The 24,857-nt window shown below is 34.4% G+C and overlaps 1 protein-coding gene across 9 annotated transcripts in view; it reads right to left on the reverse strand.

Moving 5' to 3' along the window:
- LOC127061766 (GATA zinc finger domain-containing protein 14-like) overlaps window positions 1–24,857 on the reverse strand; it is a 148,947-nt gene that overhangs the window by 24,856 nt on the left and 99,234 nt on the right. For 8 of the 9 annotated variants that reach the window (XM_050989150.1, XM_050989114.1, XM_050989104.1 and 5 more), the window contains one exon: window positions 757–818. The exons of the other annotated variant lie outside the window; for it this stretch is intronic. In XM_050989150.1, the coding sequence (XP_050845107.1) occupies window positions 757–818 (62 nt within the window). The remainder of the gene's footprint in view (window positions 1–756; window positions 819–24,857) is intronic. 9 annotated transcript variants of the gene reach the window in all.

Raw genomic sequence — 24,857 nt, forward strand, 5'->3', positions numbered from 1 at the left:
AAGCTTCTTTTTTCCTTCTTTCACAATTCATCTCCCCTCTCGTGGAACTCTCTCCCCTTTTCTCAACCCTCCTCCTCCTTTACTCTCTTTCTTCTTCGGTATCTCGTTCTCTCGCACGATTCACATAAATCTTTGTAGTTTTAATTGCGTCCGACCAAGGTGGTCTAGTTAAATAATTCAAACGCTCGATCTTTCTCCATTCCTATCTTTTCTTCTTCTTCTTCTTCTTCTTCTTCTTTTTCTTGTTTCTCTCCTTCGTCTTCTTTACATTATTTTCTTTCTTTATTTTCTTTTCTGTAAAATCCAATCGTCTCGTTTGGTTTCATCTCGTTGGCTCGAGAGGAAGAAGATAAACCGATCTTCAGATTCGATAATTCAGAAAGTGCATAAATATGAATTACGAATTTGAAATCGTTGGAAAGAAAAGACTCACCTAAGCAAAAACAGAAACGATTTGTCTCCTCTTACATCGATAAGAAGGATCTCTTACTGTACGTTCTCTTATCGAATATATTATTTCTTTTTTTTATCTTTCCCATATGACAAATATTACTACAGTTTTTCTCACTCAGAAAAGCTCCTAATGGATTCCTCTTTTTCTCCCTCCTTCTTTTTTTCTGTCTTTCCACCCCTTACTCTCCCTCCTCCTCCTTTTTTCTCTTCCTATCCCTCAATATCGATCTTACTTCCATTATCGAAAAAGCTTAGAAGAATAAGAAAATGTATGATAAAGGGAAAAAAAAAGAAATTACTTACAATGTTCATCTCTTGCTCATGGATCTCCTTGTAAACCTCGACGATCCTCATCAGTGCGAATCCTGGAAAAAACAAAACAAAAAAGAAAAAAGGAGACAAGAAGAAAAAAAGTATATGAAATAAGTGAGCTCACGATGAGTTCACGTTAGGTTAGCTGTAACGTATAGAGGAATCGAAAATTTCACAAACACGTTGTGGAAGGGAGTAATGGTGGGAAGAAGCTTTCGTAACACGGGGAAAACTTTCGTTCTGAATTATTCAAACGCGGCCGGGTTAGTACGATACTTTAATCTAGGTTGGAACGAGACGGGAAATGTTAGATCGTAGAAGAGAGAAAGATATATATATATATATAGATAGATAGATAGATAGTGATAGACATTACAGCGGTCGCAAGCGCTTTTCAAGCGACTTTCCACTCAAAGCTCCCGCGAGCTTCTGTCGTGGCGACAAAAAACAAACGGAAGCGCTCGATCGTGAAGCTCCGAGAAGAAAAGTCCCGCGATTTTCACGAAACACGTGCACAAATCCGAGGAAAACTTTTCTTCGACGCCATTATCAAACTTTCTCTCTACTTTTTCCTCTCTTTCTCTCGTTTCCTTCCTGTCTGATCCCTCTTACCATTGCGAAAAGTCTACTCTCATCCTTTTTCGATCGACCAACGATACAAACATTGTCAGAGAAAGAGAGATAAAGAACATAGGAACCTTATATTGTGAACCTTCGTCTCGAATCATTTACTCGTTACGATCTTCCAAGAACCGAATCTTTCTCGTGGTTTCTTCACGATGAGAGTATCGAATCGAAAATGGCAAAGTTCTTTCTATGTTCTTTCTCTGAAACTTTCTTTTTGTCTCTTTCTCTTTCTCTATCTCTGTCTCTGTTTTTCTAAAACGAAGTCGATCCTCTGTTTTAAGATAATAATAATATATAATCGAGAAATTAGAAGAGACATCTTATTTGTTCGAATTGTTTTCTTGTTTATTTATTAATCGTTGAAAAAGAAATTCTTTTCTTTTCTTTTCTAGAATTAATAAACAAGATACTAATATATATTGGTGTATATATATAATATTTATATTTAATATAATATAATATATGTATATATATATTGTATTTATATTTAATTATTATATATTATATATTATATATTACATATATATAATAATAAAATACAGATAATTTTAATTATATTTTTAATAACTTTTAAAGAGAATCTTTTTATTAGCCAAATATTAAAATACTCGAAGTATACTTAAGATACAAATATTTCTGAATATAGAACAAATAATGAATTCTTCTTTCATTACATAAAATTAAGAAATTCGGATATAGATGTAATAACACTAAAGTTGTAAGGGACTAAAATATAGAATAATGTAACTTTAGTGGAAAAGCTGTTTCTCTCTTTCTCTCTCTCGCAAACATATCTTCTGACCCCTGATGGTTGACAGATAATTCACGAGGGCTTCTTCGTTCTGTATGGGGTTTCACGATGGACATACTCGATCCCTTGACACGAGAAGCCCCATACGAATATATGCGTCTAAAAGTATCATACGACTTCAAATTATCTCTGACGTGTCTGTCCGCTTTCTCTTGGTAAACTAAGATGTAATCTCATAAAAAAGACCGTAAAATTAATTTATCAGAGAGCGGACTAAGCCGATCGACGTATGTATATAATATCTATCACAATAATATTCTTTTCTCTTTTTCCTTTCCCTATTTTTAAATTAAATCATCGACCTGTATAAATACAATGTATATAAAATTATAAAAAAAGTACTTGGGAAAGTGATACGATAATACACTAATGAAATAATTAGACCGACCTATTTTTTCTTTGTATTCATAAAACAAAAAAGAAAAAAAAAAGAAAGAAAAAGAAAAAAGGAAAGATTTCTAGAGAATCATTTAATTAACGTGGCGTAGAAAAATTCGTCGAAATTATTCAACGAAACGAATGTGCTTGAAAAAAGTCTCTCTCGTGAAATCGAGTTTTTCCATGTCGTTGAAAAAAAAAAAAGAATAAATAGATAGAAAGATATAGATATAGAAACAGAGAAAAAGACAGAGGGAGGAAGAGAAAGAGAAAGAGAGAATTTAGTAGAAAGCATGAAAACACGAGTGGGAAGAAGATTTTACAAGGTAGCTTAGAAATCCTATATAGAGAGTTTGGTATCGATGTAGTGGTGTGTAGATGGTTTGACGGTTAACTTAACAGTATCTACTCATGATTCTCCTTTCCGAGTCTTGAGTAGGGTGTCTGTCTAAATTCGAACAATTCGAGAGGAAACGTAGAAATTCTCTCTCTCTCTCTCTTACACTTTCTTGTCAGTGGAATGAGAATACGTGAAAGTATAGTTATGACAGGTGGTGAAACCACAGGAGGGTATGGACCAAGCAGAAAAGAGAGAGGGAGAGAGAGAGAGAGAGAGAGAGAGAGAGAGAAGTAACATTGTATAGAACATATCTCAGTTCAACGATATCGTAATCCTTTGCCATAGCTAAGCTTCAGTCAACGTATCGCGTTCATAGCTTCCCTAGTGTACCTGCATCTCGTAAATATGTATGTATGTATGTATGAATATATATATATATATATATATATATATATATATATGTAAGTATATAGATGTATAGATATACCTCGTTGAGTTTGCCCACACCCTTGGTATGTATGTACTATCCCTTATCCTGTAGGACAATCCTATAGGATTTTCCGTAAGATTAGAATGGTCCTTTTCGATACGAGGAGAATTTTGATTTAAGGTTATCAAACAAGTCCCGAACGAATGTTAAATCGGTTTTGTATCGTATATTTTGATATTTTTGGAAAAATCAAAATCAGAAAGGCAACATCTTTTTTAATATACTCGCTGTGTTGTATGTAAAATAAATAAAGATTATTTTTATACAATATAAGTTATTCATTATTATATAATAAAATTATTTATGAAGTTATTAATAATAATGTAATAACAATTTTGAAGATTGTAATTTTATATAATAAAAATAATAATAATAATAATAATAATAATAATAATAATTAAACATAAGAATGATATATACATATATATCTAATTAAATTTTTGCTAATAAGGCTGTTCATTAACCCAGCTTTTATAATGGTTTACGCTAGAAATATATTCAGACATAATTCTTGACCGATTTCAATGAAAAACGTTTCGTTTTAAAGTTGAAGGTTTAAACGAGGAAATATGGAGAATTTTTAGAATTTTCGTGAAAGTTATATATAATATTAAACTTGGAAAATAATCATGCAATTGTCAAACTAACGATTCAACTGTTTGATATCAAATAATTTAATTTTCCTTGTACGTCCGATCGTCAGATAAACAAGTTTAAGTCGTCACGGACAAATGTTATGAACAAAATGACTTTGACAGTTCTGAAGTTTTGAAGTTATTTTTCAATGAATATGACATGTTCTCTCATTTATACTCGTTCCCTTAATACAACATAATAATTATTACTTTCGATTATTTTACATTTGTTTAATTTTTTTTTAAACATTTCTATAACTTTATAACGGACGTTAATAATAATAATATTTGTAACGTTATAAAAAAATTTTCCAACTTTACAAACCAGAGCAAACGTATTTTACGTGGAAATGATAAAATACTCGGTATGTTTTTATTATGAGTATATACAATATATTAATACGTACTTACTAGTACTTTTTGTCTTAGTTATATTATGCAATAATTAATAGTCATGATAGTAAATCATAGAAAAACGATAGATATGTAGAGCAAAACGTTAGGTATGTTACATTTAGTATGTAAGTGAGAATGAGCGGTTGAGTTAGAGTGTTGTAGATAACTCGAGACATGCTCCCTGGTTTAGGTTTTTGTAATCTCTCTCTGAGAGTGAGACAAAACGTGTAATAAACGTGTCGTAATAAATATTTTGTTATTTTTGTTTTTTTGTTTTTTTTATAAGACCATATAGATAGCACGAGCGAATATATAATATTAAATATTTAATATTTAAATTTTTTCCTTTACAAAATTAAATCAAATTCGTACTTTTTTGTCTTTTATGCATAGCGTACGTTTTATTTCGATAAAATTAAGTTCTGTTAAAGTCATAACCACGAAACGTATGGTATGGCAAATTTTGGGGGACCACCAGAACTACAATGAATAAAGGTGCACATGTAGCTCAAACAAGAACATTGGGATGTGTGCCAAGTTCTCCCTTTATAACGCGTTACGGAAAAAGAATATTTGTTTAAATTAAGATCGAGAAATTTTCGTATTGTTTTTCTTTTTTCTATTTTTAAAGTTAAATTAAATACAAAGTGAATAAAATTCAGAATTATACATTTCATAACTGATATATGTATAATTCTTTTTTCTCTTTCTTTTATAAAATTAAATTAAAGTAAATTAAATTAAATTGAAAATATTATTTTCCATAAGTAATATATATATTCTTTTGTTTTCTACGAATAATGTAGTGAGTATGTATGTATTTTTACTATAGTATTAATATTCTTAAGTTAGCAAAAAATACTGTAGTAATATATATATATATTTAATAATATTATATATAATAACATTTACTTTTTTTTTGATTTAATCTAATTTATCTTCAAATTTAATAATACACTTACAATGTATAAAATATGAAATTTGGAAATATTAAATCTTACTTTTTTAACTTAATATTATTAAATATATATGTATATAAAAATATAATCATCATAATTATTACGCCATTATCGTTAAAGTGATCCAATCTAACGATTTGAGAAGAAAAAAGAAATAAGAAAAAGAAAAAACAACCAACAAAAAATATTAAAAAAAAAAAAAAAAAAAAAAAAAAAAAAAGAAAGAAAGAAAAAAAGAAAGATAAATCGTAAAGCATGAGAAATTTAACGCGACAACAATGATTCGTTTTTGTCGGATCGACGCGATTTCCAATCGACTCAATCTCACATAATCTCGGCCCCATCGAAAGAGGCAATTACACGTACGTCAGAGCCAGCAGATAAATCGTTGCGGCGAGCTCTAGCGTGTAGACGATTTTCCGCGACGAGCCAAGAGCCGAGGTTGTACGTGTACACGTGTACGTCCATCCCCTGTACAAGTTTGTCGGGAGAAGGGGTTGGTGAGTGTAATGCTTACGGGGCTTTAGACCCCTCGATGTGCGGCTTCGGTGCGGGATCGAGTTAATGCTCGGTGCGAGGGGTTTAACGCGTAGCGTAAACACCAATAGCGAATATCTATGCCAGTCTAGGATTCGTCTCAAACAATAGCAAGCTCTGTTGATATTTTCTATTAGTATTTTCTTTATTTCTCTTTTGTTATTGTTGTTGTTCTTTTTCTTTTTTTCACTCTTCTTTTTGTTTTTTTTATTTTTTCTTTTTTAATTTTTAGTAAAGATCGATTTGGGATCGTTTCAAAGTTTTCGATTGGTCTGGTATTTATGGATGGGATGATAGATAATCTTTGAGTACTATATATATATATATAGAGAGAGAGAGAGAGAGAGAGAGGTAGAGTACCGTATTAGTATTTATATATATATTTTTTTTTATAAGATTATTTTATAAGATAAGATATTGCTCAATTTCGTATAAAATTTATAACAAATTTTATATTTACAGTTACACTTATTTTTCTATATATTCTTAAGAAAAAAATTTACTTCAATTTGAAGTCTTGTCTTCGTCTTCTCTTTTTTTCTGCACCATGATAAAAGAAATTATAGAAAAGATTATAAAAAGATAAGAAGATTAATGTCTTCTAATCTTTTCGTTCTTTCAATTGAGAACTCATAATATTGTGTTAGATCAGACAGTTGACGCTAACTTTCTATGTACAATGGAATTAGGTTAACGTACAGTTAAACATTAGCTTCCCATTTGTAACACGTGTCAGTTTAATGCTGAATAAACACTTGTCAATGTAACGTATCCTCGTGTTCGTTAACGCTTAATAAACACTCAACAATATTTTATGATCCAAATCCAAACGATTTGATGAGTGTCGTCCATCCATCTCCATTTCTTTTCATAACTGCATACACCATACTATAATAGCACTGCTACTACTTTATTTTAAGTTTGTTTATGGGATGAGAGAAGGGTAAACAAACTGTGTTTATGATCTCGCACGAAGCATTTTTAAAATTGCGAAATATCACGAGTCATTGTTATCGTTTCTCTTGAAAATACTAAAAAAAAAGAATGAAAAAATCTATCTCTCTTTTCGACTTCTATAATCGTTTTTTGTGAACACGATACTCTTGTTTTTTTCCCTTTCTCTCTCTCTCTCTCTCTCATCTCTTGTTTTTCTTTCTGATGGAACAAATAATTTGAAATGCATATCGATTAAAAGTTTCTCCGGTAAAGTCGAGAGTGGAACGAGAGGGTTGGCTTTAGAATCCGTTCTGGCTGGCCGCTACGGCAAAGTTTTACATCGAGTTTTTCTAGAGTTTCATCGTGGATCGTTTAACGATCGAGAACAGTTAAACGATCCTCGAGATCCGTGATATTTTAGGATCGTATCGTTGTTGATAACTTGGTAATGTATTTTGCCATCTGATTTTGAAAAAAAAATGATAAAAAAATTCAAAAAAGAAATTAAAGAAAGAAGAAGAAAAAAAAGAACGAAAGAAAGAAAAAAAAGAAGAAGAAAAAGAAGAAGAAGAAGAAGAAAGAAAAAAAGAAATAACTTAAGTATTCTTTACAAGTGTTAGTTTTCAAATAAGAAAGGACAACGTCCTATACCGTTATAAGGCCGATAATAAATTCTTCTTACCACTCAGTGTCCCAAGGTGAGTCATAAAAGACGAAACGGTACTGGCCAGCCACGATGACGTACGTGACTTGGCTGACCGAAAAATTGCGCAAGGAGACTTTAAAATGTGGTGAAAGCACGAGGAAGAATAAAGGAGGATGAGGAGGAGAAGGAGAATGAAGAGGAGGAGGAGGAGGAGCAAGAGGAGAAAGAAGAGAGGTCTCGAGAAGATACGAAAGCTATAAAAAGGACAAAGTCCCGTTGAATGCTCGGGGACAGTCAGCGTAACGTTGCAGTGCCATCGACGTCCGTCCTGAAACAGGACATCCGTTTATCCTTTCTCCTTTCCTGAGGGAACTTCCATACTCTCGGGACCACGGAAGAGGACTCGACATTTACCTCTTTTTCATTTATACGATTTACATCATTTTTTTTCTTTTTCCTCTCTCTTTCTCTCTCTCTCTCTCTCTCTCTTTCTCTTATCTGCGAATTATTTCCTTTTCGTTATTGTTTAATTTTTTTTACGACTTATCTCTCTCTCTCTCTCTCTTTTTTTATATGAAGTATGTTCATTTATGTACTGCCAGTTCGTACAAATTTAATTCTTAGATTAATAGTATTATAATAATTTTTTCTCCATTCAGTCGTCACAGAGAAATACTATCACTTTATAAATATTCGTGAATTATTACTATTATTATCTTCCTTTTTTTTTTATTTTTATTATTATTATCCTTAGTTTACTTTGCATAGATTGAATGAAATATAAACATTTAATAAAAATATCCTTCCCTTTTTTTTTTTTTAAATTTCAAACATTTCTTGTTTCTTTTCTCTTTTTCTATTTCTTTTTTTTTTTTTTTTATTTCGGTTTCACCCTACCAACTCGTTGCTTTCATCGTCGAATGGCGAAATCGAAAACAAACTCTGTTTACTCAGGGTGTTTCAATATTGGCCGCTTCCGAGCTGAAACAGTATTCGCTCTCCTTGATACGAAATCGTCCATTCCGTTTGACTTGGTCTCGTAGCACCCCCTACATCAGCCCTCATCTATATCCTATACCACGGAACAAGCCCCTTACCACCCTTAAATCGTGCAACCCTTTTCTATTCGATAGATTTTAACTACGACTATCGGGATCCGGTGGCTTTTGAATTCTGTCTTAGGAACTTACGTTCGATCTAATCGAATTCAAGCTAAATTGAGGATCAACTTGTTTAGTACATCGAGATAAGGGGAAATCTAGTTTGGTGACTTTAAAAGGAAGAATTCCAAGCTATCCCAAGATTTTCCTTCTTTACCTTGTTAGACCTTATCTATCTAAGCTTACGGCGACGATGATAAAAAAGGGAACGGTACGGAAAGTTTCGAGATATCTCTGTTTCTAACTATTACACGTCGACGAATCGTCGAACCAAAAAAATTGAACGCCCCTTTATCGAATTATTTTTTCGTCCGTTCGATCATTCGTTCGCAAGTATGGGAGAAAACGGCAAAAAAAAAGAGATAGTAAAAGAGAGAAGGAAAAAAGAGAGAGAGAGAGAGAAAAAATGAAATGAAATGAAATAAAATAAAATAAAATAAAATAAAAGAATAAAAAAGATTTCATATCCCGTCGATTATATATGTAAAGTGAAATGAATCCGACACTCGTAACTACTCGTTTCGTAGCGTACTAATTTTCACGAGAAAAACCATTTCATCGAGGCTGAAAAAATTTCCAAATATATATATATATATATATATATATATATATATATATATATATATATAGAGAGAGAGAGAGAGAGAGACAGATAGACAGAAAAAGACTGCTTGGTATCTTTAATTCATATAGAGAAAATAAATTGCGATATGATTAAAGTAACCCGAGGTTGATGGAGGAAAGGAAGAAAAAAAAAGAAAAAGAGGAATAAAAAAACATTCAAAGTAACATAGAAATTCGTTTTAAAAGAAATCAAAATTAACCAGAATTTTTTATCGGCTGTTTTTTCACTTTTTTTTTTCATCTATCGAATTTATGACAGACACGTGTCACACGCATCTAGATGTACATACGCGCGTGTATAGAAACGAATAAAATTTATAAAATCTCATTCCATATATTTAATGTTTTATAATGAAAAACAGTATCCGATTTAATCTTTTTAATCAGACTGAAAACGATTTGAAATGAATTTTCTTCATTGTCCGAATGTATTTTCAACGTACCATCATAATAGCATTTTTCTTTTTTTCTACGTTAAGCATATATATATATATATATATATATATATATATATATATATATATATATATTGATCTATATATATATAGATCATTATATTACGCAAGTTTTATACATGTATTATTAATAAGTAAAAGACAAATCGTAGGAAGTACGTTTTAGTGACGTGCTTAAGAGGTTTACTAATTAATCTCGAAACCAACTGTCTCATAGATCTCATTTCAACATAGAAATTAATTAATTATAGTTCTACTATATTATTAACGTTATCGTTGTCGTTATCGTTATCGTTGTCGTCTTAATGCTCTAAACAGATCAAAAGATTTTTAATCCAATTTATGATCGATCTTTCCATGATATCGATTGAACGTATATTAAATAATGAAATAAAAAAGAGAGAGAGAGAGAGATAGGAAAAAAGAGATAAATAAATAGATTTGCAATCGGATGAAGAAGAAAAAAAGAGTATATAGGATCGAACGTGAAAGTACCAGCCAGTTTACCACTCGATAAAGAAAAAAAAAAAGGGGGGGAAAAAGGGGAAAAAAGCAGTAACGGCGAGAGAGAAAGGGGTAGAAAGTAGAAGTGGAATAGAAAGAGAAAGAGCATCGAATGAAACTAATGAAAGGTGGATGGGTCGAGCAGCACGTAAATACTAAATGGCTGTCGAGAAGTTTAATTAATGAATAAACTGCAAGTTTGTTTCTTCGTAAAATCAACATACCATTAGCGAGTGGCGATAGTCGAAGACGTTATATTTAAATGTAAACGAACGAGGGATGAGAGAAAAAGAGAGAGAGAGAGAGAAAAAAAGAGAGAGAGAAAGTAAAAAAAAAAAAATAAAATGAAAAAAAAGAGGAGTATCATAAACGGAGTTGAAAGTTTATAACGACTAATAAATTGACTTTTCAACGATGTTTCAAACCACAAATAAGTAGATATATATATATATTTATGCGTGTATATGTGTATTTATATGTATATATGTATGCACTTGAAAAATTGTGTAGAAAACAAGAATGAATGTTGGTTTAGATGAATTACCTTTTGAAAAAGCGTGCTCTCTGTAGAAAGTATCTGAATAGCTATGCATATGTATAGGTATATGTATAAGGCATATGTATATTCAACGAATATCTGAATAAGCTGTTGCTCAATGTAAAGAAAAGACAAATAATAGTATTCGAAATAAAATTGAATCGTGTATCCATATCGTGTTAGAAATTTCACTTCAAAAGATCTCATTTGATAAAATTCAAGAGCGATCGATATAGATCACTCAAAAAATGTATATACAACGGGTAACGAATCGAGACTGAAACTGACCAGACATCATTCAATTTCACAATCCCATATTTCAATCATGGAATAGATACTAACTATATAGTAACTATATGTATACACATACACACACACACGTATTGGAATAATTAGCAAGGACAGTTTGATATAATAATTAATTCGTAACTAACCCGATGTCCCAAATTGATTCCTCCCACGCAGAAACAATGAAAGGAAAACGAAGATAGAAAAGTATTAAAAATAAGAGAGACACGGAGCTGTGAATAAATTAATGTAAATAAAAACGAAAAAAAAAAGAAAAGAAAAAGAAAAAGAAGATAATAAAAATCATATTTAGCGAACGAACAGCATTCCAAAGAAAATTCAAACATAATTAAGAAATAAATCAGGAAGTTCAAATATCACGATTGCTCTAAAATGAAACAACACCGATTTCAGTTTCACCGATTTTCAGTTCAGTTCGATTCAGTTTCATAATCTCACGCTTCAATCACGTTCAGTAACAAGTATCTACATATCTACATACATACATACATATATATATATGAGTCTACATCGGAATAATTAGTAAGGACAGTTTGATCTAATAATTGATTCGTCGTCTAACACGATGTTCCAAATTGGTTTATCTCTTGTATAGGAAGAAGGGATGAAGATATAGATATTTTTTGAAAATGTTTTTCTATGAGAAAGAGAAAGAGAAATATATATATATATATATATACATACACATATACACCTATATATAGAAAGAAAGAAGAAGAAGAGGGTGGAGGGTGGAGAAGAGAAAACGGTCGAAGCTCGAGTGCCGGACGCGCAAAGTTGAGTTTCCAGGAGGAGATGGGGATAGTTTTCCGCATCTGTGCCCACGACGCGATCTCGGCAGAAGTGCCGGCATCTCCCCTCGGTGCTAACCGACTGCGGCTCGAACCTCACCCACCCGTTAGATTCACCCTGTCTCCCTCTCACTCATTCGCTCACTCGCTCACTCGCTCACTCGCTCGTTCACTCACTCACTCACTTGCTCGCTCACTCGCTCACTCACTCACTCGCTCACTCTCTCTCTCTCTCTCTCTCTCTCCTTCTCTCTCTTTTTAACCATCCCATTCCAGAGCTTCAGAACGAAGAGAAATACCGCTTTCGAGTAGGAGGAGCTGGTTGAAACAACAATCGTGCGAGTTATCGCCGCTGGCTAGCCGGTCTACTTCCCGCATCACCGAGCAAGAAGGGTAAGACAAACAGTTTTCAGCCAGCTCGACCGTCTCGAACTAATTAACGTGGGATTTTAACATCCAACCAATGAGAAGAGAACCGAAGAGAAGGGAAGGGATGAAGGAGGGAAAGAGGAGCTGGACTCGATTCACCGGATAAAAGCCGATCTCTGCTAAACGAGAGATTAGAACACGCGATGATGCTCCTAGTGTTTTCTGACTGATGGTTATAATCGAGGATTACAGAAGAGATACGTCGAATCTGAAATCCAAGGTTTTCATTTTATTTTCTTACATATTTTTCATACAGAGTAATGAGCAGTACGTTTCTTACGTTTGGAATAAATTTCTTAAGATCCGATTAAGATTGTTTCGATTTCTTTTTCTTTTTTGTTTTAAGATGGTAAAGAGCGTTGATTTACTATACCACGAGCAAGGAGAAAATTTTGAAAGGATTACGGATCGATGGGAATGACGAAGAATGAAATAAAATATCGCTTTTCTTTTTCTACAACTTTTTTTTTCTGCAACAAACGATAGGTATTGAAAGATATAGAAAATCTACAGATATATTGAAAGTGTGTTGTTTGAATTGAAATTTTGCTCGCTATTCTATATGTTCTTTATGGAAGATACATTTACGAGTATCGTATCTGTACACGTACACGATATTACAAGTATAAAAATTTTATTGAACTATTTTGTTGATATTTTGTAAGACGAGATAAGAAAAAAAAAAGAAACTGAAGAAAAACAAAAAGAAAAAGAAAAAGAGACGGAAGTGAAAAAGGTAGGGATGATCTAGTACATAAAATTAGCATCGTTCTGTAAATCCAGTTTCCTAATCATCGAATCGTTCACGAAGGGAGCATCTCGAGATGTCCGTTCATCCATACAGTCTGAGAAGTCGTCTGAGTCGGTCGACCGAAAAGGCGAAACATTTCATTACGGAAAATTGCATCGCGTTTCGTTCCCAACGACTGTAATAAAAAGAGTAAGAAGAGACTGAAAGACAAGAAAGAAAAAAGAGACGAAGAGACGGACGAAGAGAAAGAAGAAAGAGAGAAAGAGAGTGAGAGAGAGAGAGAGAGAGAGAGAGAGAGAGAGAAACTAAAGAGGAAACGTAGTGAAAAGAGGAAAGACTGAGAACGTCGTAGAAATTGCACCGCATCGCATTGCATCGTAGTTGGGAATGCAAGCGAAGCGAAAGCCTTTTGGAAAGAGAGAAATGGAGATACAGAGAAAGAGAAAGAGAAAGAGAGAGAGACAGAGAGAGGTAAAGATAGAGATAGAGATAGAGAGAATAAAGTAGTGGGGAGAATAGGTAACACTAGGGAGCTCTCTTGTTCTTCTCTCTTCACTCTTCTCTCTTCTCATCGTATCGGCGCATTTGAAATGGAAATGCGCCCTAAGATTCCAACTACGAGTACCACCACCTCGAAGGCGCTTGCCCTCACCCTTTACCTCGATCCTCTCCGACTATTCTTGCCACTCTCTCTCTCTTTCTTTTTCTCATACTTAGTTTCTCTTTCGCCTTGGAAGAACGTAACGTGGCAGAGGTTCTCGGTTGCACCACCACCCTTTTGTTTCATAACTCGGTCCGACACGTCTACTCGACGCCATCTTGCCTTTCCTCATCCTATTCCCTTCTCATCTTTCTATTTCTTACTCATCTCTCTCTCTCTCTTTCTCTTTTTGCCTTTTATGAGCATTTTTTTTCCTCTCATGTTTCTCTACTATCATTTCTCTCTCTCTCTCTCTCTCTTTCGGTTCTTCTTCCACTTTCCTTGGGATTTATCATTTCTTTTTTCTTCCATCCTCTTATTTTTTCTGGCTTACTAGTATCTCTTTTCCTCTTCCTTCTTTTTCTTCTTCTTCCTTTTTTTTTCTTTTTCTTTTTTTTCCTTATCCCCCTTTTCTCATTCTTTGTAACGAACATAAGCATACTTCGCAAGAACCGACCGCAAGCATTTTGAGAATATCGTACATATCTACTACCTTTGGCAAAATGTCAAAAGAGAAGGTGAATAGTTCTATCCATGTTGAAGTATGTCTTCGATATATATGTATGTATATAAGCGTTTCCTTTCAAGATCGCCAAGGCCCAATAATGTATCCGTAGAAACGGTTTAACGGAATAAATTTGTAAGGGAGAGTGGAAAAGGGACTTGGAATATTTCGAATTTTATCTGAAATTTTTATCTCGAGTCTACTTTTTAAGTACATATCGATTCTGTCGTTTTTTCTTTGCTCCAATTCTTCTCTCTTTTCTCTTTCTCTCTCTCTCTCTCTCTCTCTCTGTCTGTCTGTCTATCTCTTTTTCAAGTTGTATCCTAAGGTACAAATGTCTCTTCTCTTTTCTCATCTTCAAACAACCGGTTAAGTGTAAATTGGCAATGAGAAAGAATTCAAACGCGTCTACAACCACTCCCGCCGTTCTCGGATTCATCTTCTTGGCCAAACATTTATTCAACGTTTTCCAAAGATGAACGGTCCGTTGTCGGCACGTTATATCCATTACTCTTTGTCAAACCATCGTGCCAGACTTATCCTACACGACTATTTCTACGACCTGTGTTTGCAAGTGAATGGCCATCTTCGATCTCGTTTGTTTACATCGTTTCATACTTTCCTTTGATCTTTGTCGTGTGTAAAAACACACACACGTATACGCGGGAAAATTTTCTTACTCCTGAATGTATGCATTATTCGATACTTGTACGATAAGATTGATTTATGTGAGTTATCTTTATAATTTCTATTAAAATTATTGATATGCCCCTAAAATAGGCAAAATGTTGCGTATATTATCGTCTTCGTATGAAGTGTTGCCTACTTTCAGGCCGTCGATTAATGTCAAAATATTAGTAACAAAAAAGTTATAAATTAAAAAAAAATAGAAAAGAAAAAACACAAAAGAAAATTGTCTCGTTTTCGTTCGACCTAAAATAATTGATCAAAAAAAAAAAAAACCAGAGTAGAAAACGAGCGATTCTTACAGACAGAATTAAAGTCGCTTTCTTAATGGATCTAAATATTTCAAAAGATCGATACATATCCGATCGTTATTCGGTTATTCTACTACTGAAATATGTCATGAGGATAGAAATATCGAAATTCCGATGTGAAAAAAAGAAATGTGGCATTCTTTTCCATTCGGCCGACGACGATGAAAACGCGTTCCAGACGTCGACGCGACGACTAGAGGATTATGGATGCAATACTGCTTCTGCACTTTATCTGATTGAACCCCTGGAGTTTATTCCCCTTCCGATTTTATCTTCTCCTTTTTTTTTTAGTTTCCTCTTTTCCTTGTTTTCAATCTATTTCATTTCTCCTCATCGTCTTTACATTTCGATACATGTTTTCTCTCTTTCTCTCTCTCTGTTTCTCTCTTGAGTATTAAACGTTCTTGCTTGAATTTAATTACACAATCTTATAATTATAATTAAAACTCGTTTCGTATATTTCGAGTTCAGAAAAATATAAAAATGTACGATTGAGAAGTAAATGATTGTGAAAAGGTAATTATCGATTTCAACGAGAGCAGGAACATCGTTAGACGGGAAATAAATATCTCGAAGGTGCTTTCGAGTGAATTAAAGTCCTCTTTATGTATATTGCCAGACGATCGTACCATCTCTATCTCTCTCTTCCTCTCTCTCTCTCTCTCTCTCTCCCTCCCTCTCTCTTTCTCTCTTCCTCTTTCTCTTGATCTTCGCGTAAAATTGAAATTCTCATCGTCGAAGGCGGAGAAACGTAATGCAAATAGCAGCCGTTTAATAACACTACTCTCGGATACCGGGAAACGTAGTTAGAGGGTAAATATTTCTTGCAGACGAGTAGTAGACGTCTTTCGAAACATCTTAATCCGCTGATTCTTCATTCTATTATAACAATAATTTTAATAATAATAATAATAATGATAATAATAATAATAATAATAATAATAATAATAATAATAATAATAATAATAACAATAATATCAATCATAGGAATAGTAATCGCGCTTGTCATTTTTAATGAATTTCTCGAAATACCAATGTAACATCATCGTTAAGTAAACTTCTCATAAAATAACGGGATATTAACTAAGTATATGAAAATTAGAGAAAAAAAAAATAGAAACGATCTTAAACGATTTCACATAATCAATCATTGATGGATCGATCGTCAAAGTGCCGATGCATGTAAGCCGATTCGAAGATGAAAAAGACAAGTTTAGAGAACTCGACGTGCTTCGTTGAACCGTATTGAAGAATTTTCAACTAAGATTACTAATGGTCGTTGAAAGGAAGGTACATCGATCATCTTTCTTTCTCGGTTTCAGTCTCTTCTCGTCTCGTCTTGTCTCATTTTCTCAGCTGGGACGATAACTTCGAGACAAATTGGCTCTTTTATCAGCATTCGACTGAAGAACCGAGCTTACGATCTTTGGTCGAGTATTGCAAACGAAATCGTTAAAAAATGTTCGGAAAACTTCGGATTCATTTTCTGTGTATGTGTTTATATGTGTGCGTGTATATATATATACATATAAATATATATATGTATGTATATATGTATGTATACATTTAGGCGCTTTATATATCTACTTCAAATCTTTTAATCAGATCTTTCAACGAAAGAAGATTAAACGACCGCAAAGAAATGCGAGAAATAGGAAGGATCTTCTTCTCCTTCTTCTTTTTCTTCTTCTTCTTTCCTATACTAGCCAACTTTCTTTTTATTTTTTATTTTTTACTTCCTTTTTTTCTTAACTTCGTCTCATCCTTTCCAAGAAGGAAATCTGCCATTTACCACGAGATTACCTCGCTTACACGCTTCCTTATCCAGCCCGAATCGCGATCAAAAAGAGTGGAAAATATGAGCCTCTTTTTTTCATCTCTCTCTCTCTCTCTTTCTCTTTCTCTCTCATACACAGGCGATCATGCAAATCGAAATCAAGGGAGGTAAAGGTTTTAGGATTCCATAGGAGAACGAAATGGTTCCACGCTTGGTATGAGACGGTTAGCGAAGAGAGGAATAAAGGAGGATACGAGAATGAGAGAGGGAACTAGAATGAGAATGAAAGAGAGAGAGAGAGAGAGAGAGAGAGAGAGAGAGAGAGAGAGAGAGAGAGAAAGTGGCTAGCTAAGGTGGATTCGCGAGATAGACCTGTCAGGAAGAAGGATGAAGCTCGCGCGTGCCACCCACTCGTATGTTTCGTTATAGCACCTCTAACGGATCTACATCCTGCATGAACTTCATGGTGGAGATCCTGCAATGGATCCTTCAACATTTTCATCTCTCTCTCTCTCTCTCTCTCTCTCTCTCTCTCTCTCTCTCTCTCTGTCTTTCTCTATGTCTCGTTTTCTCTGTCTTTTCTCTTTCTTCGTTTTCCATCCGGAGTCTGTGGTTATACGTGATATCGTTTATACGTGTGTTGTGAACTTGAAACATTCGGACACGTCTCATACAACGTTGTGCATAAAGATAGAACGCTAACCTGCGAGAAAGAGAAATATATATATATATATATATATATATATATATATATATATAAAGAGAAAGAGAAAGAGAGGTTGTGAAAGAAAATGGAGTAAAGGTAGGGTGAAAGCCGTTCAAAATCATACTCACGCGCGAAAAGCGCAGGTGGATTATTCGCTCAGTCTCGGACGCCATTCCGGGCACGCGAAAAGAGATATAAACGGGAAATAAAATAAAGTGTAAGCGAGCTTTACCCCGGAGACGTGCGATTCTACTTTAGATTAAATTCCGAAGCAACCATCCAACACCCCTCTACTCTCCTTCCTCCTCCTCCTCCTCCTCCTCCACCTCTTTCTACTACTCCTCCTCCTCCTCCTCTTTCTCCTCTTCCATCTCCTTTTTATCCTTTTCTTTTTTCTTTTTTCTTTATTCCTCTTTCTACAACAGTACGTTTCGTTTCTTCGTTTTCTCACCTATAGGCGTCACCTTAATTTACGAACGCGTTCCGGAAGGTAAACGATTTTCGTGCTATCCTTAAATCCGCTTGTAGATTATGTTCATTGACTCGTTTCAATGCTTTAGTGTTTTCTATTCTCCTATTTCTTTATCTTTCTTCTTCTTTTTCATCTTCCTCGTCCTCTTCTATTCTTTTTTCTTCTTTTGCTTCAGTTATCGATTCGTCTGTCATTCACGAAATAATTTTCTTTTCGGTTCAATGAAATTTAATCGAATCGATATATCGTTTGAAAATAACAGGTTACACACACGCACATACATATATATATATTTTTTAATATTAATTATTATATATACATATATTGATTATTGTTATTCAGATATTCTTCTTTTTTGTCTTTAATTTTGTTTGTCTTCAATTATCGATGTTCTTCGTTGCGAAATGATTTTCTTTTCACTAGAATGGCATTCGATTGAATCGATATATCGTTTTAAAAGACGGTTTTATATATATATATATATATATATATATATATATATATATATATTGGCAAATGGTTAATTATTATGACCCAGATACTCTTCTTCTTCTCCTTCTTCTTCTTCTTCTCTTTTTCTTCAATTATCCATGTGCATCGTTGCGAAATGATATTGTTTTCAAGAGAATAGAATTTGATTAAATCGATACATCGTTTGAAAGTATCGTTATATGTTCATTATAAGACCGTTCACAAATGATTAATTACGGTTAACCTCAACAAACATGTAACTTTAATTACAATAAATTTCGCTGTTCAATGTTGCCATAAATTCATCAAGTTTAGTAAACTCCAAGCAATGAAATATCTCCAAGGCTAACGATGTAATTACGATTGACGATAGATTTTCTATGAGGAATTATCGCTCGTTAACTTTAGACACTTCGATATAGTTCGTCGTAATCGGGTTTATGAACAATTATGTAACAAAGCTTCCTAACGGTTATTGCATTTTAAAGGTATGTATTAATAATAATTATTCAAATAAAGCTCTTCGTCAATGTCGACACCTCTCTCTCTCTCTCTCTCTCTCTCTCTCTCTCTCTCTCTCTCTCTCTTTCTCTCTGTCTCTCTCTTTCTCAATTTATCTATCTATTTATCTAATTTAAGTTAAATTTTTAAAATACTCGACATTTACCATGGGGACAACAAATTTATTATGAAATTAATCATCGGTCCTATTATTATTAATTTCGTAATGGAACCTCGGGACGGAAATGCACGATATTAAACGCGTAATTTCGAGTATACTGATAAAGAGAGATAGAGAGAGAGAGAGAGAGAGAGAGAGAGAGAGAGAGAGAGAGAGAGAGACTAGAGAACAAATACTAGCGTGAACAAGGGCGCCCGCGTTCACGAAATACCAATGCCAGATGTTCTATCCTCTCGGATGTGATATATTATATAAGAATTGAAAGATATTAAGGAAGACAAAGTTTCATTAAAAGAGAAAGAGAATGCTGGTTGGACGGCAGCTGGCTCGATTTACGAACGATATTACGTTTCGACCGTGGTGAATTCGATTATTAGAATGAAAAGAAGATAAATAAACTCTTCAGATAGAGAACGAGTTTACGTGAGTGTGTGTGTAAAGAAAAAAAAATGTAGAAAAGAAACAGAAGGAAAAAAAAAAGAACAGAAAAGAAAAATTCTATGTATATCGTGTTCCTGATAATGGATCTGGAACGAATGAGAACAAGCTGACGTAAAGAAACGATCAAGAACCGACTATAAATCATCGGTCGTTCGGAAAAAGATTTTTCATCTCTATACATGTACTATTACAATATACCTATACACATATATACATATATACATACATACATGCATATATATACATATATAGATGCAAGTACACATTTATATATATATATATATATGTATACATAGACATAGATAGGTAAAGAATGAGAGACTCGAAAGAATTAATGATCTCGTTCGAGAAACACACAAAACGAGACGAAAGGTAAAGTTTACTCATAGTTTCTTTGTTCCACCCTCGAAGAATGTATGTACAATACGTAAACGATGAGGAAAAGAGGAGATTCGAAAAGAAAAAGAGAAAGAGAAAAAAAGAAATATACATATATACATACAGAAATATACAAAAGAGAGGAGAGAAAAATACCTTATTTCAAAGGGCAGTTTTATCTTGAGTCTGACTCGTACGAATGATTCACGTGTATCACTCGGTATGCTCGAGCATAATTAATCCAGGATAATTTCTTTCCATTTCACATCCCCATTCCCATTTTGTCTGAACTAGCAAACCCTACCTCACTCGACATTCACCATCACCATCACCATTTTTTATCGCGTGTTCCTTTGATCCTTCTCTCTCTCCCTCTCTCTCTCTCTTTCTCTCTCTCTCTCTCTCTTTAGACCACCATTCGTCTCTTCTTCTTCTTATTCATTTTCTCCTCCCCTCCTCATCGACGTAGTCGTCGTTGGTATGCGTTTGTTTGAGAGGACTCTCTGTTGCCAAGGACGACGACATCGAATCGAGAAAATCCAGGGAACAAAATCGTCGCGTATTCAGGTTCATCATCAGTGCGTGAAGATCCTATCCTATGTTCTCAGTTTCGATCGCGAGCCACTGGAAAAAGCTCGCAAAGGGCTGAACTTTCGTTCACAGGGCTTCCTCTTTTTCTATCGAGCGAGTTTCGCCTGCGAATGTGTTTGGAAAAGTGAAAAAGAGGGTGGGATATAGTAGAAGAGAGAGAGAGAGAGAGAGAGAGAGAGAGAGAGAGAGAGATTCAACCCCTCTTTTACTTTTACCTTCGCTTCCGGATCATTCGTTCTTTCATACAGCAACTTTTTTTCCAACCAACTCCCTCCCCCATCATCCTTCTCTTCTCCTCCTCACTTCCCATTGGAGCTTGCGGCTAAGGAAAAACGGCAGCGAACTTTATCCGACGCGTTAACTCTCCGCACAAATTTTCTCTTTTCTTTTTTTTTCCCCCTCATCTTTTTCGCTTTTTCGAAAAGACTTAATTGAATTTTCAGCGATATTCGTTGATCGTCGAAATTGAAAATTATCTGATTGATTGATTGATTGATTGATTGATTGATTAATTCTTTCTCTTTTCTTTTTGTCTTCCATCTTTTTGATCGAACGAGATATTTATAAAATTAATTATTGATTATACCCGTCGTTAACGAATGTAATTGAAATCAACGTGAAAAAAAATGATGGATAGAAAAAAAGGAAGAAAATTAATATAAACGATATATATAATTGTCATATACGATAATATGTAATATCATTTCGTAAAGTAAACCGAATTGTGTGCGATATTCGTTGATGTTATATCATCTAAACGCGTTAATTGAGATTTTTCGATGATTTTTCTTTGTGGTGAGGAAGAGTCGATGAAATTCGAAATGCATTAACGACTTCGGAATCAGAACGTAGAGATTTTTATAGAAAACATCGAACAAACGGTTCGTCCTTGTGATTCCGAACGTATCCGATCGTTTTCCGATCGAAGCTTTGGTGATACAATCGAGAGAAAGAGGAAAAGAGACAAAGAGAAAGAGAAAATAGGAGTATGAATATACGTACACAGGTATACGTACACGTATGTAGTTGGTAAAACGTACACATAGATATCGTAATGAAATTAAGCGGACAGTGATCGGCCTCTGACTCGAGGCTACGAGATGCGTCGTTCAGAATTTTATTCTATTTACTCTCTCTCTCTCTCTCTCTCTCTCTCTCTCTCTCTCTCTCTCGCTCACATACTCTTTCTCTCTGATTCGAACATTAACCGTTCTACGAATTTCGAGGCCGATGGAGTTTTCAATCATAACTCGAATCCCGTTGGGAAGCGAGGCGAGGTGAGGCGAGACGAGGAGAGGAGAGGAGAGGAGAGAAGAGAAGAGGAGAGGAGAGGAGAGTGAGAGGTGAACAAGTGTCCGGTGCAATAATTCCAAATCAATTAAGCTTGCGTTTCGATGGGCACGTCGGAACATCGATCGTGATATCCTGAAACCTGTGAAACCTGGCAACGAGAGAGAGAGAGAGAGAGAGAGAGAGAGAGAGAAGAGAGATAGATAATTCATCTGCGTTAGTACATGTGTATGTTTGTATGCGGTTCAAAGAGAATACCATGGAAATTCCAACGTCGACGCCTTCGAGATCATACATAATGAGCCACTTGGACTATCCAACGTGTTTCGTGTTGTTTATAATGCAACTGCATTGTATTAAGTTCGCCACGAAATATGAGAGAGAGGAGGGAAGGGAGGAGTCGTGATGGAAGAGGGGTTGACGAGCTGACTCGATATACTGCATACGAGCATCGACTCGAACAGCACCGAACGTCGACGTTCCTTGCATTCTAGCGGTTTTCATTCAAACGTACAATTCGGACTAATGAAGACTAGTACTTACCTTACCAACCAGGTTGAAACCCTTCAACCCTTCAAACATTTTAGGATCGTACGACCTATCCGAAGCTTTGTATATCGTTAAATAAATTTATTAATTTAATACGATGAATTAATGATGTTGGTTTACGATTGCTCGTGATTGGTCCTTAGAAAATTCGAACATGTTTTGTAATAAATGATACCTAATCTAATGTAAATATTAAAGTAACGTATAATTCGTTCTGCATAATATCAATCAATTGAACTCGTACGTTCATATATCTATCTTATCCCTTGAATCGAAGTTTCTTTTTTTTTATTTAATTCCTTTATGCATTCCATGTTAAAGAGATAAATATTTCTTGTCCGTCTTTTTTTGTTTGTTTGTTTTTATATATAACTGTACTAAATTAACAAATAAAAATAATCGACTGAGAAATATTTCCAGACTAGCGCGTAATTATTCTTGTTATCTGGTAAATGACGTACGAGTTAAAAGGAGCTAACTTAATCTATTTCATTATTACATAGATAAATGAATAATTAATATTTTGTCGAACATATGTTACCTACACTGACGATCATTGGATGTAGAATAAAAGAACAAAAGAAAAAGAAAAGAGAGAGAGAGAGAGAGACAAAAGAAAATTCAATTGTAAAGAGAAAGTATAAGAAAATTATTTCACGCACGGAACGAAATAGGAAAATTCATTGGGGTACCACCAAAAGCGGACGTGAATTAATGGGAGTTCTTGTTTTCGCGCAAAATTCAAAACGAAGGTATACGTTGTTCTTGTTACTCAAAGAGTTAATAGAAGCATAGAAATATTTCCATGGTTAGATGGATCTGACTGAAACGTGCAATTAAGCGGCAACGAAGCAACGGCAAGGAGGCTCGCGCCAACCCCGTTCAACTTGAAGATAGAGAGTTAGAGAACGAGAGAGAGAGAGAGAGAAAGAGAGAAAAAGAGATAAAGAGAGAGAAGGAGTGAGAAAGAGAAAGAGAAAGAGAAAGAGAGAGAGAGAGAGAGAGAGAAAAAGAGAGATAGAGAGAAGAGAGAATCTCCACGGAGGTACACAGCCTGCAGAGCAAATTACTCGACGATGACAATTAATAAAGCTCGTAATGGCGTTCACGGTGGTATCGCTTCGCCCGGTAGTCCCGTCCTCGTTAATCACCTTAACGAGTGCTTTTGTTAACGCCGTTGTGACGTTGCCCGGGGCTCCACCTACCTTATCTCTTCTCTCTCTCTCTCTCTCTCTCTCTCTTTCTCTGTACACTCTCTCTTTCTCTCTTTCTCTCTCTTTCTTCTCTTCTTTTTGTTTTTCTCGAAGAGAATAAGAATAACGTGAAAAAGAAGACTCTACGGACTAACCAAGCTCGGCTCGGCTATTTACGGATCATTCCTTAAAATGCCTTTATTTCTAAGATCGTTCGAGTATCTTATCTAGCTTTTAGTATATGTCTTAACAGGTTTTGTTAAATTATAAAAGAGATAAAATTAATAATGATGATAATAATAATAATAATAATAATAATAATAATAATAATAATAATAATAATAATAATAATAGACGAATAGAAAATATACGTCGAGTGATGTCTTAATTCGATTTCATTTTTAATAATAATCGTTGCATCAATTTTTTTTTTTTTTTTTCTTTAGAATCGAATAAACGAATTATCATTCGATGATCGAGAATATACGGAAAGGTTTCAGATTTTTGTTGGATCAATCGATCGAAGAAGAAAAACGAACGAAAAAAAAAAAAATATAATAATAGAGGGGAGAAAATATAGATCGAGTAATATATCTCGATTTGATATGAAATTGATAATCAATCGATTAGTTCATAAACTTTTTTCCCCTTCTTAATTATTCATCGAAATAAATGGAAATCGATTTGAAGACGTAATAACTATGGATGTGTTAGGACGAAGCAAAAGGATCCCACTTTTGCATAATAGCGGCGTACGAGCGTGGCGAGCCGGCCAAATCGACGCTTTAAACAACGCTTAGGTACAGCAACGGGACGTTGGACGACGATGGGCTGGCTAGTCATTTACGTGGATTAAAAGCGACCGTGAGAGAGGCGTCGGACGGTTGGCGAGAGAGAAAGGGTGCTTTCGGAGCTTTGACCACAATCCGGTCATACGCCTGACCGGTTTTGCCGCTCTGGATATATGTATGTATATATATATATATATATGCGTGCGTACGTATATGTGTATGTGTATGTTGC

The sequence above is a fragment of the Vespula vulgaris genome, chromosome 1 (genome assembly GCF_905475345.1).
Source record: "Vespula vulgaris chromosome 1, iyVesVulg1.1, whole genome shotgun sequence".
NCBI classification, from domain to species: Eukaryota; Metazoa; Arthropoda; class Insecta; order Hymenoptera; family Vespidae; genus Vespula; species Vespula vulgaris.